Below are 17,574 nucleotides of genomic sequence, written 5' to 3' on the forward strand. Positions count from 1 at the left end.
CATATGGGCACTCACTTCATAGCACATCCCAAGCCAAGAGCAGCTCCCAGTAGCCCACACAGTCCTTGCAGCACATCCTGCAGCAGGGCTGCTGAGAATTAACTCAGCAAACTCCACTGTATCACCAGTAGCTGGGAAAATGTCAGGAAAAATGTAAGGGCCATCTGATGGGATTTTACCCCAGCTCGTGGCTACTTTATTCACCGTAAGATCACTTCTCTAACAGTGAACATAAATGTTAGCCTGCCACCTGAGGGAGTGGGTAAGTTGGTGGGAGAACTCCTAACTGATACAAACTATATATCACATACACAGAAACTTTCAAAATTTCAGTAAAAAATAAATATTCAAGGGAAAGGCTTCCATTTTCTTTGGCACTGGTGAAAGAGCAACTTGTTAAAGAGGAACAACAGTTTTTAGGAGTACATGCTTCTCTAGTCATCTCCTGTAGCTTAAATAAGACATCTATGCTGTCTTTTTTTCTACTTGCTAGTTGTCTAAGATGTTGGCTAGTTTCTGAGCATAGTATTTCACGTGCCTTCAGGTAAATTGAATTTTACAGTTTGTGATTGGAGAAAGGTAAATATCTGTGTATATACCTGCTACATATCCTTGTTTCTGTTCACAAAACATAGGAACTTACAAATTTGTAAACAAATGGTTCGAATCAGGAATATTTTTCTTATTAATATTATTAATTAACATTGTTATTAATAACATTATTGTATTTGTAAACAGCTTTCTCTTTTTCTTTTTCCTTTCCTTTTCTGAAAATGGCTGACTAGGATATTCAAGCTGAATGTACAAGTATAGATACATACAATATAGCCACAATTATCTATATTTGCTTATTGAAATAGCATTTGCTTGCATGCATGCTGAGTAGTTGCATGCGCTTGTTCCAGTGTGCACATGCAGTTACCTGACATGTTGATGTAAACACAGAAGCATTTTGTTTTGCGCATGCATTTTTGAATGCACCTTCATCGATCATTTAAAAATTTCAGTTTTGATGAGAGGAAAACTATGCTGCTAAGCGGAGCATTGTTCATAAAATAAACCTCCTTTCTATTGTTGCCTATAACTCACTGCGCTAATCAGACTTTCCTGCATTACTCTGTCCATGCTGGCCTTTGAGTAGTAGAACCAAATTGTCATTGTCGGAGGAGTTTCACCATCTGATGGCAAAATGAAGCGTGTGTAAAATAGGCCGCATATTTCTATCCAAAGGTCTTCTGGCAGAGGGGAGTCCATAAGGAAACTTCTCTGAAGGGATCGTGCTTGACTGATGTCAGAATTTTTACGGTAACCCTCAATTTCCTTGTTTCTGGAGGCTATTTTAATTCGGTGTATTATTGCATTCTTTGGTTTTAGGTGAGAAGAATACCAGTTGCAAATTGTGGTAGATATGTTTCCGAGCAAGAATGCTTATCTGCAAAGGATCCCTACTGTGGGTGGTGTTCTTTGAATCAAAGGTATTTTCTGGTGTTTTAGCCTTGCATATAAAAGCAATGCATTATTACTCGGTGTACATTTTTACAGGCTTGGGGATATTCAGCATCAGAATTCAATCTACTGAATTTTTATGAAATCAATCATTGCTGTAAATGTGAGATGCTTTATTGTTATGTGAAAAAGAACTTCGCGCCTCTTAAAGCATGTGTTAGCCCTCGGATTTTTGAGTTCTACTCATAAAATGTACGTTAAGCTAAAAAGAAGAAATATTCTGGTTTTAGAACACGTTTTCTCTTGCCGCTTGTATAGGAGAACAGGGAAAGAGTGCTCAGTTGCCTTCAGTATTCATCGTGCTTTGGAATCACTGTCTTTCATTTAGGCTAGAGGAGAATTAGTTTCTAAATGCTTAATCCTTGCATTTGAGTGATTAGTTTTGCTGCTTTCTTGGAATCAAGTTTGAAAGCTACTGCATGTCTTTGCCCTGGATTTAAGGAGCTCCTGGGTCTTCAAGCCAAGTCTTGACAGCTGCAAGAAATCATATAATGTAAACCCACCCTCATCAAGCTCCATCTTAAATTTACATAGGGCCTTTTGTTCTTCCTGCTTTGACTGTGCGACTCTCCAAGAGTTTCATTTTCCTCCTGGTTAAAATCTCTCAGCTCGTTTTCATCACACACATATTGGTGGTTGGGTTATACTTGCCTGTTCTATTGTCCACTCTGCTTTGGTTTCAGTAGGTTTTCTTTGTCCCTCACATTTATCTTCTCACTGTTTTTGTGAAAACAGTCCTCTTCTTCGCTTTCATTTTGCTGTACTGAAACAGCTAACTTTACTAAGCTCCTTTCATATAACTCTGTTGAAGTTCATCCTCTGTGAAGTTTCTGTGCATCCTTTTCAAATAAGGATGGCCAAAGCTATCAAACTATTCCACAGGAGATTTCAATGGTAGGTAGCTCAGTGGTTGTCAATCCCTCCCAGTCTGACCAGGAAGCACCTTACTTAGTGTGTCCTGGGATCACAAATGTCTTTTTCATGACTGCATCGCATTGATGGGCCACATTCATCCATGATCAAATAAAGCCCTCAGGCCCTTCTCTTTCTCTGTTTTCTTTCCAGCTGATGAGTTTCCAGTCTATAGCACATGTGGGTTGTGGGATTTTTATTGCTGTAGGTACATGTTCTTGTACTTCATGCTTCGAAATGTCATCCCATTTCAAAGTTATCCAAGTTTTTCTGTGTGATTGTCTCATCCTACTCTGCACGGTAATGTTCCCGACATCATCAGATGTCTATCAGTATAGAACTTCTTTTTATACCAGTTCATCACTGGTTAAAACATTAAAGAAAACTGATTATGAGATTGATTTGTTTTACCATGTTACCATGGTTTTGCTGAAGATCTGCTCCTTTGTGTTTCTAAAGGTGGTGATCAAAAGAGAGTAGGTGTTTATTCTGTAGTGGTTAGGTGTTTTTTTTTCCCCAAAATCTCTTTCTCTCTTTTGCTATCTTGTTAGACTGTATGAATTAGTGTTAAGCTTTTCAGGCTTTTAGTTATCTTATAACAGTTATCAGTTAGTAAATCCCCTCCTTATGAGGAAAATCACCGTGAGTTTCCACCTAGTTGAAACAGAAACAATTTGAAGAAAAAATGGATTACTGTCATATGATTCCTCTTCAACGCCTACGTATTTTCTTCATCGTTAGCACTTAGCATCATTAAATACCTGGTTTTTTGGAGAGAGCTCTGATTTTATCAAGGTCCATACATGTCCACTAAAGCAATGTATTACATAACATTTTTTAAGACAATGTGAACTCAGTCCAGAATTTTGATGAGAAATATGAACATCATCTTATTAGTGAAAACAAAATGAAGCAAAATGTTGCTACTCTGTTTCTGCCCCGTCTTCCATAGGGGCAAATATATATATATTCCCCTTTTCCCTTAAAATCATTCAAAACAATTAGTCATAGAACAGTGTGATTTCTCTTAATGTTTGCCTGTTTTCTAGATGAACCAGATTTATCCAAAGTATGTTACAGTTATTCCAGTAGAAGGCACTGATGTTTTACCTGTATTTTCAAAATGGAAATAGCACAGTATGTCTGTGTGCCTGTAAATTGATCCTGAAGTTTATGGGGGTGTTGAAAGCAGAAAGTGCCCCTTTGGCTTCTATGAGGCAACTGTGAGCTTTTGTGATGAGAGAAATTGGATCCTCTACTTCCCCATGTGGCTGTTTCCTCTGGAATGACCATTCTCCATTGCACATTGTTTGAATGTTACAGATAATCTTCTAGAGCATAAAAGACAAATTTTCCATGACATGAAGACAGGTATGGCCCTTGGTAATAAGTGATAGTACATTTTTGCCATGAAGCTCCTAAGTTCTTCACTGTAAATGGGAAACTGACTCACTTTTAGCGGTCTAAGAATATAGGTATCTTTGTACTAGGACAGTTTTGATTTTTCAGCTTTATCAACTGTTTTCTTATTTAATATTTTAGTATTAATGTCACTGAAATGCATGTATAATGCAAGTATGACAAGCATGTTGTCTTGTATGTTTGAGAGTGTGATCCTCAGCCTATCAGAAACTATTAGGTCTCTCTCTCCCATTCCTCATTGCCAGTCAGACTTACTTAACTACATTTAGCTGAGCATCTGGTTCATGGGCATCTGTTGATGACAGATCCCATCCATCCTTTGTGGTTCTAAAACAGTGCTGATGGACCTTTGCGATCTCAGTAAGGTGAAGAAAGATCTGAAAGACTGAAATTTGTCCTGGTGAAGTCAGTTTGAAATATGTCAGACACACTCTCAATAGTGTAGTTATGATCTGAATGCGTTCAGATGCAAGGCTCCACATGCTTCTTATGTATCTGTTTCCTCAGTTAAACCACAAAGGAAGTGACCTTGTGTTTAAGTGCATTGCTGTTACCAACATCTTGGTGTGAAGAGAAGGTGGCTTTATGGCTTGTATGGTTTGTGGGGTTATTTTGGGCATTTTCAAAAGTGGTGGATGTTTTTCTGTTAAGTATTTCAAGTATCCTCCTTCTGGAGAGCAAACACATTGTTCATGAAGTACATTTGTGCAGTGAGCTCCTAGTGCAAAGACTATATCAAGATCTACGTGCTTCAAGAATGTTCACATTTCTAGTTTTTAGCAAAAGAATAGTTCCCTGAGGCACATTTCACTGTCACGTGATTGAAGCTCAACATGCTTCTACTTCTGTAGAAAAGTGTTGTTATTAAAACATTAATATTAAATACCACTTCTATTTATGAATATTCACTTTTAATATTAAGATATGTGCATTTAGAAATAACTTTGCTTGCTTGCTTTAGAAAATTACTTGAACTTAATCCATGAATTGTTCATTAGCTGTTCACACCAGGTAGTATTTTAGGGATTCATTTCTCAGACTCAGTGATCATCCATCTAATTTTTATGTTAGCGTCCTCCACTCCTTACTGCATTTTTTCATTTGTAATATTTATAGTACTTAGATATCTTGGTGTTTCCTCACTCTTTCTTAATTTTGTGCTGTCGCATAGTTTCTTTGTCCTACAATTTGGGATCTGTAACGTTTTCATTTCCTTTTTACCATCCTACTTCTGAAATTAATTTTATCATTGAAGATTGAGATATATTTTTTGAATTACCTTTTCAAAACGGTTGTTTATAACCAAAAGCAAAGATTACCACTTATATCAGTGGACAACAGAGGTGACTGGAAAGAAGGATTAATTCACCTTGGCTTTACATTCAAAGTGTAGCTCCACATCTGAGCTTCACCCCCATCTTCTCTTATTTACCTTGGAGAGAAACAGCAGCTTTCATAATGTGATTCATTTCATTTTTGCATTAATGTCTAAAATAGGTTAGGATAACTTGACCCTGAAAGAGCATATTGGGCATAGAGGGAAATGGGGGAGGTCAGATTCAGAGCTGTACAATGAAGCAGTCAAAAGTTGGGGTAATGAAATCCGTCCCTGGCTACCAAGTCTGCTGTTACTTACCAAGCATCTAACATTTGCTTGAGTCCCATTGACTTAATTAGGTCCCTAGAGCATATATCAATGCATTGTAATTTATTTTGATAAGCAAAAGATTTTACTGATTGTTTCCCTGGAGCTTTTTGCAGTTATAACCATATTCCCTGTAAAAAATCAATAGCGTTCCTGTAAAAATCAATAGCATACTAAATAAGTTGAAGTAGAGTGTCTGAAATCAAAGCCACCGTAAGGAAACCAGTATAATCTTATGTATAATTTTAGGTGCACATTAAAAGAAAATTGTACACGTTCAAACAGCACAAAGGGTTGGTTAAACATTTCACATGCACCTGATAGAGATCTGAAAATCCTGCTAAGGTTCCCTGCCAGAAATCAGGTATGTACACCCAGTTTTATGCATGTTTGTTTTCTGTGCCTTAAAACGTGTCATGTTGTTACTTATTGCAGCTTCCCTTCTTTTATTGTGATGTTCCATATATTAATCCCTGTTACCTCAACAGTTGGCAAATGTATTGGAAAACTCTGAGTTGAATATATAGATCAGACAGATGTTCTCTTCCTCTCCCATAAAATATGTCTTGAAGCAATTCTTCATGGTGTTGGCTCAAAAATGTGCTATGCTGACAACTTTTCCATCGTATCACTGTATTGGCTATTTTCCTATTTCCATTGACTATGTATTGAGTTCATTATGTAAGTTCTGAGCTTTGTAACAAGTTGTTAAACATTCCCTGGGACACATAGGCTAGCACAAATGCGTCTTTAAGTGCTTGATATTACTGTTTGCTCAGTATCTGTTCTCAGCAAACATAGCCTTGAGCATTTGATTATCAAGTATTGTGACTGGCCACTTAATCCGCATGCTATTGTTTCTGGTTTCCTGATTGAATGCATTAATGTGCTCGTATTTGTAAAGCACTCTCAGCCAGAAACAAAGAATAATTAATTACAAGACAAATTCTGTTTCATAATTAAGTGCATTTTAGATACGGTTGCAAATGTTGGCTCTGTGAGGATTTGTAATTCTTACTCAAATATTTTGAAGGAACTATAACAGCATGTAATAGTGCTACAGCAAAATTCTTGTTTTAAAATCCCAAATAGTTTAGATTGCTCCCCTCACATGCATTAGAGATCCATTTAATTTGTGCAAGTAAGCCGTGCTGTTCCTTTCAGGACTCTTTGTATTGTTTCTCCTGTTGGGAGAGGTCTTCTCCTTTGAGAAGATGCCTAAGGAATTGTCTGCTGCTGCCACAAAAGATTATGTTTCTACATTTCATAGTTTGAAGCTTTCTGTAAAGGCAAGGGGGCAATTTAACAAGTACTACAAGATATCTATTGAATGTTTATGTTCTTACTGTTTTATAGATTTCTGTGTCAGCAAGTAAAAGCAAAACCCTTACTTCTTGTATAATAAAAATTGTAAAACCTATTGAAATGCCTCATGAAAATGTAGTGCTGAAAAACTCGTCCTGTGTCTGCAATCTCTCTACTCCAGTGACACTGGATAATGGTATGTCTTAATATTACTTTTATTTAATGCTTATTTACTGTCATTTATCACTAAGGAGAACTGTGCATAAATACAGATCTTAGAACAGTAGGTAATACTTCATATTAAATGTCATTAAAAAAATTATTCCTGTTTTGTCAAGTGATTTTGAGTATACTTACAGGACTCTTGATCATTAACAACTTGTTATTATGGAGTCCCCTCTAGAAGTAATAAAACACATTAACCTGTAACTAGAAGCAGCTCCTTCAAATCAGCCTGTAGCAGTGCAGTGTCTCAGCTTTGGGGGCTTTATTTACATGGTGCAGTTAGCAGATGTGTTAGGAAACTTAGGGAAGCTGCAAGGACAGTCAAGCTGGCTGGAGCCATAGAAGCAGTGCTGGTGCAGCACTCTGCTTTGACACATTAACCCATCTTAGCCTTTCTCTCACCTGCAAACAGAATTTGTTTTCAAAGCAAGCTGTACCAGCATAAAGATGAGGAAAATCTCAATGTCAATGCCTGTATAAAAAATGATCTCAACATTCAAGTGCAGAGCTCTCTTAGTACAGGTTGTCTTTGTACTTTTCTTATTTTGTCAGTGTTGGAATACAAGATAGAGATAGGTTCCCCTCAAATTTGAGATTTCAGTAGCTCATCCAAAGTCCCGGCATGGCAAAAGTTCCTCTGGTATCATGTAACTTCTAAGTTCCAAGTTCTAAGTTCCTGTCCAATATTGATTTGAGAATCAAGAGTAAGCTGACAGTAGAGCAACATACACAAATATTCTGGAATATTAAGGTGGCATTAGTAAACACTGTAAATGGCTTTTTAAGAGGAAAAAAGCATTAGAGGGAAAATAAGTCTTTTATTAACCCAGACTGAAAAGCCACATTTTCCTGTAATTGTGAAATGCATGATCACCATCCTCATTCTTCCTGGACTAAAACTTTTTCTTACTCAGTGTAGAGCAAATGAGGGTAATGATGGAGCCTTTATTTGAGAAATAGGTACTATAGGAAAAGATATCAAAAGGAATCAACTCACCCCTCCTGGTAACACCTCCACCTGCATCTGGGCATGTCCCAGTCTTCAATACCACCCCTTTGGCCTGATATCTGTGGCTGAATCCTTGTGTCAGGTACCAAAGAGGGGTTCTAATTTGTATCCTAAGTGGGGAAGACCAAGTTGCAACATTCTTAAAGCATTGGGTCCGCCATCTCTTGGTCTCATTCAAGTCTCTCAGGGTTCCATAGAATGTCTTGGTCCACCTCTGCAAGGACTGTGAGACTTCCTTCAAAACAGCCTTCAGGATCCCTTTATATCTTTCTATTAGGCCTGCTCCTGTTGGATTATAGGGCAGGTGAAACCGCCATTCAGTGTTGTTGTCTTCAGCCCACTTTTGCACATTTGCACCTGTGCTCCCTAAACCCACCTATCATTGTGCCTTAGTGCCTGAAAATTGGTTTGGGTCACCATATATAACTGATGTTTCTGCCCCAGTATCTACTAATGCCATAACCTGCTGCACATTCTTTCAGGACCAATGAATCATTAGCTTGATGTAGGGTCTCCCGTCCCCCCTAGAGCCCCTAGTCTTGGGGAATTTTAGCTTCTCTGTCACACCATCAGCTCTGGAATCCCTAAATCTTTATCTTCTGATGGCTCAACTGTGACTACCTGGGCCATCTGAGGATGTTTACGTTTTTTCAAAGGAACTATGAAGTCTTCTAGATTCCACGTGTGTTGTGGAATCTGTTCTATGAGTCTAATTCCTTCCCTTTTGGGCAAACATTGGAATCTCTAACTATTTGGTACCTGTTTCCATAGTTGTAATAAGACCTGATTATGCTGTCCATCGATCTTTTTAAACTGAACTCCTGCTCTAATCTGGTCTTTAAACATTTGTTGTCTCAAGACCCTAATGGGTCCAGACTGGATTACCTTAGGGGCAGGTCTCTTAGGCTGTGGTGCTGGATAGATGTCCAACATTTCTACCACCATTCAAACATTGTGCCTGGCCTGTAGGTGCTCTGTCTCCCCCTGATCTGCCATCAATTGGGCAGCCTGTTGTATTACAGCACCTGAGGGCCACTGGGGGGTTCAGTATGGATAACATAGACCCATACTGATGTAAAGGTGATGGCTGTAGGATGAGATCCCTCGTTCCTGATGAAAAATTTATTGACTGGGCTCTCAAAATCATCTTCATAGATTGCCTCTTTCATGCCTAATTCTCTAATATAATTTTGTTAGTCCTCCATAGAGGACCACAGGCTGATATTTAATGGTATGTCATTCTTATTTGGCCATGTTGCACAGCATGCGGCCATTAACCATGTAATCAAGGAATGATTTTTGTCATTATGTTGGATGGCTGCATATAGTCTTTGCCTGAGTACCACTTACCAGGGTGAGTGGTAATGGGTGCCAGTTTTGAAATTCTGGTCCATTAACCACAACGCTCTCTGCCCCCATACCCTACAATCGCAGCATCCATGCTGGCATCCTCTCTCTTGGTTTTCCTCTAAACCACTGAACTAAATCCATTAGTTCAACTGCCGTGTATAGGCGAGCTGTTACATGCAGTGTGCTCTGGGCAGGGGGCCACTGGTTGTGGGGCAGCCCTTCTGGCCTATCCTGTGGGGTTTTTTTGTTTGTTTTTAGAGTTACAACTCATCATATATCAAAGGGATCTAGCTCTAGTGGGGCCTCAAAATCTGACCTTTTAGTGCCTTCATTTACAGAGTCCATTTTATACAGATTCCCTTGTACAGGGCCCCTGGTAATTTCTGGAGATATTCCAGATTTTTTTTTTTGTAGGAGAATGATAGGATTAGGTATTTTCCCTCTCAAAACTGCAGCTCGTCTTTCCAGTTCTTCAATGCGGTCACGCAATAGTTGATTTTTGATATTGAGAGCTGCTTCAGTTATGTTCAGACAGTTCAAGGCCATTAAAAGTGGCCATGCCACCATGAACACAGCTAACTGTCATTCTCAAGTTGTAAGTATGTCTTTGCTAAGACCATGGAAATACTCAGTCAGGTGGGCCAGGGACTCATGGACCCTCCCTCCGTCCCACACAGGGCCCCATTTTTCAGTGATACAAGCCATCCCATGATATGGGCATCCTAGGAATCCTGTGATTCCACTACGCTCAGTTAGCTGATCTTTAGAGTATATAGTATTCTGGAACCTTGCTTACCTTGCCTGTGCTTTGTGCCAAAGATGAGCCCTTTTACTGTGTTATGCAGAAGGCAGCATGCTTCACTTGTGCCTGACAGTAAAACTGCCTGCCATTCATGTGCTCCTATCATTTATGTTAGTGAATAATAGAAATATAGGAGCTATGTTGACTATTATGGTGCCTCCTGTAAAGTGGCCTCAGTCTCACCTGAACATGAATTGCAAAACTCCTTCAGGTCTCATTTCCAGAAAGAAAAAAAAACAAACAACCCAAAACTAAGAAATACCTGCTATTCATTGCAGTCTGGTGGATTTCAAAAGGTCAGCCCAGGCCATGCAGAAAGCAGTAAGTTTGTTTTCTGTAAATTTCAATGTAGACAAATTCAGGAAACCATTTTGGACAGTATTCTTTCTGAAGTATTTAGATAAACTTAGAAGAAAGCATTGCAGAAAGCGATACATTTCAAGCTTTTACTTTTTATTCCTAGTAAAATACTGCATTTTAGTAGCTCGTGGTTTGAGCTCTCTTATGATCAACTAGGGAAGTCATTTAGGCAATTTTGTGCCCAGCATGCCAGGTTCCTGCAGACATGTAGATTTCTGAAGAAAAAAAAGGGGTGTTTGGTGGAGGGTTTCAAAGTGTCTGTACGTGCTCATCTTCATCTTCAATTACCGAAATAACTTTAAAGTCAGACTCTTTGCTTTCCATTTAGTAAGGTATTTAAGCACACCAACAGTCCTAAGGGTTGTTTCTAACAAGCTGTCAGGTAGCCTTTGCAGTAAGCGCCCAAGTGCCATGCTGGCATGTGGAGCTAGGAGATACCACTTATTTAGCAATTTAAATGCAGCCAAAGCTGGTTTTCATCTGAACAAGCCAGCCTGGGATAAAAGCAAAGCTTTCTCTACCTTTGCAAGGTGGATATAGTTGAAATCTGTGTAGCTTTCCTGTATTAAAAAGCTATCTGCTTCTTAGCATAGGAAAGCTAGGAAGGTCTGCACACGTGGGTTTCATTTGATCTCAGACAGTCATTCATTTTGCAGACGTACACATCTGCAGGCACACAGATGAAAGAGACCATGGCTTAAGTGGTATATATCTAACTCTGTTTTTCGATGTGGTATTCTGCTCATGGGAGATCTTTCATTCCACAGCTGCCAGCGAATTGTCGGTGTAGTAATTACTAGCTGAAATAATAGCAAATTGACTCATGCAATCATAAAAGATTTAAATAGGATGAAAATTGCTACTGCATAGATTACAAAAGAAGACTGTGAACCCAAGTGAGACAGAAAGAGATAGAAGTACAGTATGTCAGGGTCTCCTGCATATGAACAGTCTGTTCTCTTGTGCTGGAAAGCTTGAATTCAGGGTCTGGTTATGCCACAAGTATACTGCGTGCTTTTCAGGAGATGATTTTACATCCTTACTTCATGGTGACATTTCCTTATCCGTATCTTGTCAGTAATGTTACTTGTCTATATCATGCATAGGTGGTATCTAGCTCAGTTAACGAGTGTGTGTGTAGTGTCTGAATAACTCAGCAGAGGGGTGCTATGGAAGCACAAAATCTAGTTATTTTTATTAGACAAAAATGTGAGGAATATGTGTGTGAGGGGTAGTGAGTACCATGTAGAGAACAACTGAATGCATGCAAGTCTGCAGGTCAATTATTTTTAATGAGTATTTCTTGTAATATTCAGCATTTGTCTAACAGTCCTATTTTTCCAGATTGTCTGGTCCTTGAAGCCTCACTGTCCTCAAGCTCTTGGAATATCACAGAAACATTTCAGTTGGAAAAGTAAGAACCTGGTTCCTACTGCAGTTCTTTGGGGGGTTAATGTGTTTGCACTGGAAGTATGATCATTCTTTTTTGTTGTTATTTATTAAGGAAATACATTTCATTAAAGATAGCTGAATTCCTTTTCTTGGCCTGTTTCTCCTCTTTCTTGATTGCCTTTAGAAAGCTACTTCTTCTGATGACTCTTTTATTTAAGGGGACCCTGGCAGCTGTAGGAGAGGCATTACAATGGCTGAATGATAAGTGCCTGAAGAGATAATAAAGGATGTCATCATGACATTAAAATCCTTTTTGTTCTTGTGAACAAGGTGGGCCTCTGGTATTCAGGATGAGACCTAGGTCAGAGAAATCAAGAGAATCTGTGAAAGTCACCTTATGGGGCTGTTCTTTAACTGAGCAGAATGTGATTCAAATGTGGTACATGGATAACATGAATACATTTTAACCAGAAAAAAAAAAGCATCTAATCTGCTAACAACAAATACCCGTTGTTCTGTACATATATGTACTCAACTCATTATGTACTTGTATATTTACTCTCAACTCATTGTTGAGAGCTTGCAGTAGGAATCATTTGTGTCCAGTACATGGCCAAAACCTTTATGATATGTGGTTGGTAAAATCTAGGTCTGACTAACATATAATCTAGGTAGTCATAGTATTTCCCTTCAGAATGCCTCTCTTCTTTATGAGGAGGCTAATTCATAGGCACCTGGCATGAAACTGAGCTCCTGCTTTTTGGGAATAAGTCCCTGTGGCAACATAGGGAAAGAACCTTTCCTCTAAGGCATAGCATTTCTCAGCATGCATGGATCTGAGAAGAGCACCCTGCTCTTGGCCATCCTCTATGCTAATCAATGCATCAGCTATGAGCTGGTCGTCTCCAATAGGCCTATTTTTTGGTAAGGAGAGGCAACAACAAACCAGCAATACTTGTTAACATGCGCACAGAGTAGAAGTTTGGAAGTTTGCCCTTTTCAGGATAGAATGTACTAACTGGCCACTTACATACCAGAGAAGATCAGAGCAAAATAAAATATCAAGTGCTCTGTCTGCTTCTTGCTTTTCGGAAATGTATGGCTTGCAGCATCTTAGCATGGATTCTATTTCATACTAAATTTGTCCTCAGAATAAGCAGAACAGAGCAGTAGGTTTGGAGGGTAGGCTTAGGTTATGTTTTACGTATTTCATTACACGCTTGCCAGGTTTTCCTGTTGGATTTGTGCTTTTTTTTCTGTCACATGAAATTTCACATTCATGACTGGATCTAGATTGAGTCCCTTGGTCTTACAAAAACTCTTGTTCTGTGTATTAACAGCTGTTCACGGTGCATACACGACGGTGAGTGTGCCAGCTGTAATTGGACACGTGTCTCTCCTGCCTCTGCCTGCCAGGTGAAGTTTGTTGAGGAGAGCTGGAATCCCCCGTGATACCTTTCTGTTGTACTCTTTACATCTGAGCAGTAATCTGTCTCTTTCTTGTTCTGACATGGAGAAATGCTGATTTTTTTTCAGGGTACTTGCAGTGTCCAAAATGCTTCCAAGGATATCACAACAGCACGGAAATCAGAGGTTAGTTAGCATTTTGAGATCAGCATTATTGAAGCCCTGTTTGGTTGATGTTGAAAGGTACCAGCAAAGTTTTGGGTTTCAGATCCAGGCATTGAGACAATAAGCACTGCAAATATCACATGCCTACCTCTAGATGCAATATTTGAAGAATTACCTTAAATTCCATGTTTGCTGTGTTTAGGCACTCCACAAAAGCTTGTGGGCAGATGGAACTAACCTCCATCTATCCAATCAAGCTGGATCACCAGAAAGGAAATGTTAATGGTGGCACAGTACCTGACTGAATCTGGTTGTGCAGTTCTCTCCTGAAATCATAAAGACTGTGTGTGAACTTAAGCTTTTTTCCACATAGAACAGCCTGTTAACCACAAGGTTGTCTCTTAATTCTTTATGCTCAAGTGGTTTTATTTTATTTCATAAAACTGAGCAATCTTATCATCAGTGGTTGCTTATGACATGCAGGTACTAGGAGAGGAACGAGTAGACAAGAAAAATTTGACTGATGAGAAAGTACATAGAGATTTGCTGCCTACCAGTTTTGCTTTCTGCTTTTCTGTGAATGATAGCATGGTTGGTATAAATAGGCACTGTGTTCTGGTCTCTAAATGTTTCATTAGAACTACACAAACTTTTACCTGTGGAGACAGGAATTACCTCCTAAATCCAGCCATTCAGCTGAGGCGTCTTAAACAAGATCACAACATTTGTTTTATTTTCCACAGAGTGTGATTTCAATACTTGTGCTTCTGAACATTAATATTCTGATTCGGTGTGCACATGAAGCATTATTGCTGGTGAAAGAACAGAGGAAATTCTTTGCTTCTGAGCGTATTAATTTGACATTGGTAAATAGTTGGAATTCTTTGGGAGATGGCTTTCTTCCATGTGCCTTATCTGGAAAAGACAGTGATGGACAAGACTGTGAAAGCACTAGAGGCAGCCCCAAGACAGATGTTTATTTAGACATGATCGATCCTTTCAAAGGGCTTGAAATTGCATTTGAAATCCTGTTTTCCTTTGACTACTGGGGCTTTAAGAAGAATATATTGGAGTGCTGAGAAAGAGGATTTGTGTCTTCCTGCAACCCCAGCACAGCATTTATATTAATATACTTTCTTTTGGTGATGGGAGCTCCAGCCCTCCTCCTGATTCCAGCTGCTAGTTTCCATGCCTGCTCCCTCCTCCCCTTCCACCACAACAACAGCAGGAGTGATTGTGCACGTGCATTTGACAGGGGAAATGATTTGGCTGGAGATCAATGTTTTCTTTCAGCAGATTGTTTTTCAGCTGGGTCGGCTGCATGATGCAGGTCTCCGTGTGGCCTTGGAGTCTTGTGCCAACACTGGGGAAAGAGTGCAGGGACAGGCATTGGCTCCCTGGGGAGGCAAAGGCTGATTAAATCAGGCCATTGCCAAGCATCTCACTGTGACCTGCAGCCGCTCTTACTGCAGCTCTGAGGATGTGGCTGTCACTGTTTACACAGCCCCAGGGAAGTGCTATGCTGTCCATGCCGGGGCTAGGTCTCGAAGCTCCAAGCTCTATTGGAGATGACAGGGCAGTGCTGATTTACATCACCTGAGGACCTGCTGCGCCCTTTCTGTGTGCCTCTCTTTCGTCACCATGGCATCAGCGTGCCTCACAACTTCTGGTTTTTATAAATGACTTTCTGCCCCTGCGGTTTCCTTCCCTCTCACTTGCAGGGGCCTCTTCTGGCTAAGCAAGGGCTGTGTGTGTGTGCAGGAACTGAGGGGCAGCGTGTCCCTTGCTCAGAGGAAATAAGGACTGCCAAGCTAGCTGGCCTGCAAGAAAGCCTTGCCTTTCCTGCTTTCAGCTTCTTTGCTGCTGGGGAAAGTGCTGCAGATGGCCACAGGCAGGTCTGAAATCTGGCTCTCCAGCAATGGGTGCAAGCTGGCCCCAGAGTTGCCCCTATGTGCCTGACACCATGCAGCACGGCAGGGTGCAGTGAGGAGGCCTGTGTCATGGCTCTGTGGTGAAAGCTCAGCTGGAGGTGAAGCTTCTCCTCACTCTTATTTCCACTTAGCTTAAAAATAGGGAAGAAGGCAAGCAAAGCATTCTGTACAGCAACCACACCATCTTTCTTTGCTTAGACACCCAGTGGCTGTGAGCTGCAGGGTGAAGAGGCCTCATTTCCTGCCTGCACCACTGGGCACCCTATATTTCTGTCTGGTGCTTGCTGTCTTAGTGTAGCTGTGTGGGTCTTCGTGTGCTTCTGTGATACTGTATGATCCTGCTAGTTGCCTGTGGGAGCCCTAAGCAGTTTTGGCTTCCTTTATATATTGTTTGGCTGGTGGCTGTTTGTGACACAAGTGGAGGGACAGAGCAGGATGTAGCTGCAGTAAGACACTGCTGTTTTGAGGGCTTCAGGCTCTCAAATTTCTGCCTCATTTATCTTCCTCACTTAGCAAGGGTTAATCTGATCCCCAAGTCAGGGTGGGACTGAACTTTCCCCTTCAGCAGTTTGTCAGGCATTTCCTTTGCCCTCCTCCATTATTCCTACCAGAAGTCACCTTGGAGCAAAGGAAATGCATTAACAAATTCCTTGCTTTTGCAAGCCCTTTGCCCCTGGCCTTTGCCCTCCATTGCTCTTTCCTAAGGCACAGGCTGTGGCTTTTAGTCAGCTGTGACAGGTCTCATGTTTGTTCTGCTTTGCTTAGGCGTTTGATGGTAGTATGTGTGGAAAGTGCACTTTCTGAAGCAGGCAGTGGCTGTATTTTTAGAGAACTGGAGATGGGATCCACATCATCCCCTCAGAAAATGAGCCCAAAGTCTTGATGCTATCTGTGTACATGAAAAGATTGGCAGGGAGAAAACTGCTGTGGCAACATCATCCCTAGCTTCCCTAAGAGGTTTTGCATTAGCTCTCTTAGTATCAGGGGCTGAACTTACCCAAGAATACATCCACAGGCAGACGTAGCAGAAATCAGGATAATCACAAAACTCTAAAAACTGAATTGAAACTGGTTGTACAGGCAATCTAAAGCCAAGCCAGAAGTCATTTGCCTGAAAAGGTTTCAAACACTTTGTGGTTTCACGTGTATTTTCCTGGTTTATTGAATGTTTACAATTTTCTTTTGATGTCTGAAAGATGCACGGAGAGGAACCTGACACTGATTATCAAATAGGGAAGCATCAAAACAGTAAACATGAGATGCTGTCAATCACATCAAGTAAACATGCTAGGAAAAAAAATCTCTTGGTGGTGTTAGTAAGTCAGAGTAAATAAATTGAAAGATGCACAAAGAAAAACACACAGAAAAGCCCAGTTTAAAAACTAAGCACAATTATGTCAGTCTAACAGCATCAGCACAAACTAGGGTTATTCTTAAATGTGTACAGATAGACTTGTGAGCTTCTTTGCGTCAAAATGGAATACCAAAAGATTTCTTCAGTTGTGCTTCAGGTAGTAAAGCTCATTCTGGACTATTTCTTGACTTTTCATTCTGGGATTTGCCTCTGCTTTCCCTTTTCAGGTCATGAGAAAAGTATCTTCATTTGTTTCTCCAATGTCTTATAGTGACAGCACTGTTTTTTTTGTCTTGTGTTGTTTTGTAGCTCTTCAAGAGTCATGCAAAATGTATCATTTCAAACTGGGTTTTTATGATACGTACCTTCCAGCATGTCAGATTGTGATTCCTTTTGGCAGATTTTTTATGAGATAAATTGAAGTATAAATTATGTAGGTAAAAATAGTTGGCTTGCGAAGAAGTTGTGATTGACAGTACTTCCCTGGATCAAACTTAACGAGATCTGAAATTAATAAGAAAAATGTATCTCGGTGCCATCAAACCCACATTTCTGAGCGGTGGTTGTTTTTTTGCTGCTGTCTAACTGCCTAGCCTTTTTATAAACAGATTTTGTTTTGCTTTGTTTTCTAATAGCATATCAACATTCATTCCATCAAGCCTTTGTGGATTTCTACATTGGGCAAAAGTGAAATAACAGTCAAAGGAGAAAACTTTACACATGAATCAGGCATAAAACTGATACTGACAGGAAGCAGTGGCTGTAAACAAGAAATGTGAGTTAGCACAA

At 40.0% G+C, this 17,574-nt stretch overlaps 1 protein-coding gene across 1 annotated transcript in view; it reads left to right on the top strand.

Annotated features, from left to right (window-relative positions):
* The window catches only part of PLXNC1 (plexin C1), a 64,549-nt gene that overhangs the window by 13,082 nt on the left and 33,893 nt on the right, over positions 1-17,574 (top strand). Inside the window, exons 5-11 of the mRNA XM_015857954.1 lie at positions 1,375-1,475; positions 5,735-5,849; positions 6,842-6,986; positions 11,881-11,950; positions 13,269-13,344; positions 13,465-13,521; positions 17,421-17,560. Coding sequence (XP_015713440.1) covers positions 1,375-1,475; positions 5,735-5,849; positions 6,842-6,986; positions 11,881-11,950; positions 13,269-13,344; positions 13,465-13,521; positions 17,421-17,560 — 704 coding nt within the window. The remainder of the gene's footprint in view (positions 1-1,374; positions 1,476-5,734; positions 5,850-6,841; positions 6,987-11,880; positions 11,951-13,268; positions 13,345-13,464; positions 13,522-17,420; positions 17,561-17,574) is intronic.

This window comes from Coturnix japonica, chromosome 1 (assembly GCF_001577835.2).
Source record: "Coturnix japonica isolate 7356 chromosome 1, Coturnix japonica 2.1, whole genome shotgun sequence".
Classification (NCBI taxonomy): Eukaryota; Metazoa; Chordata; class Aves; order Galliformes; family Phasianidae; genus Coturnix; species Coturnix japonica.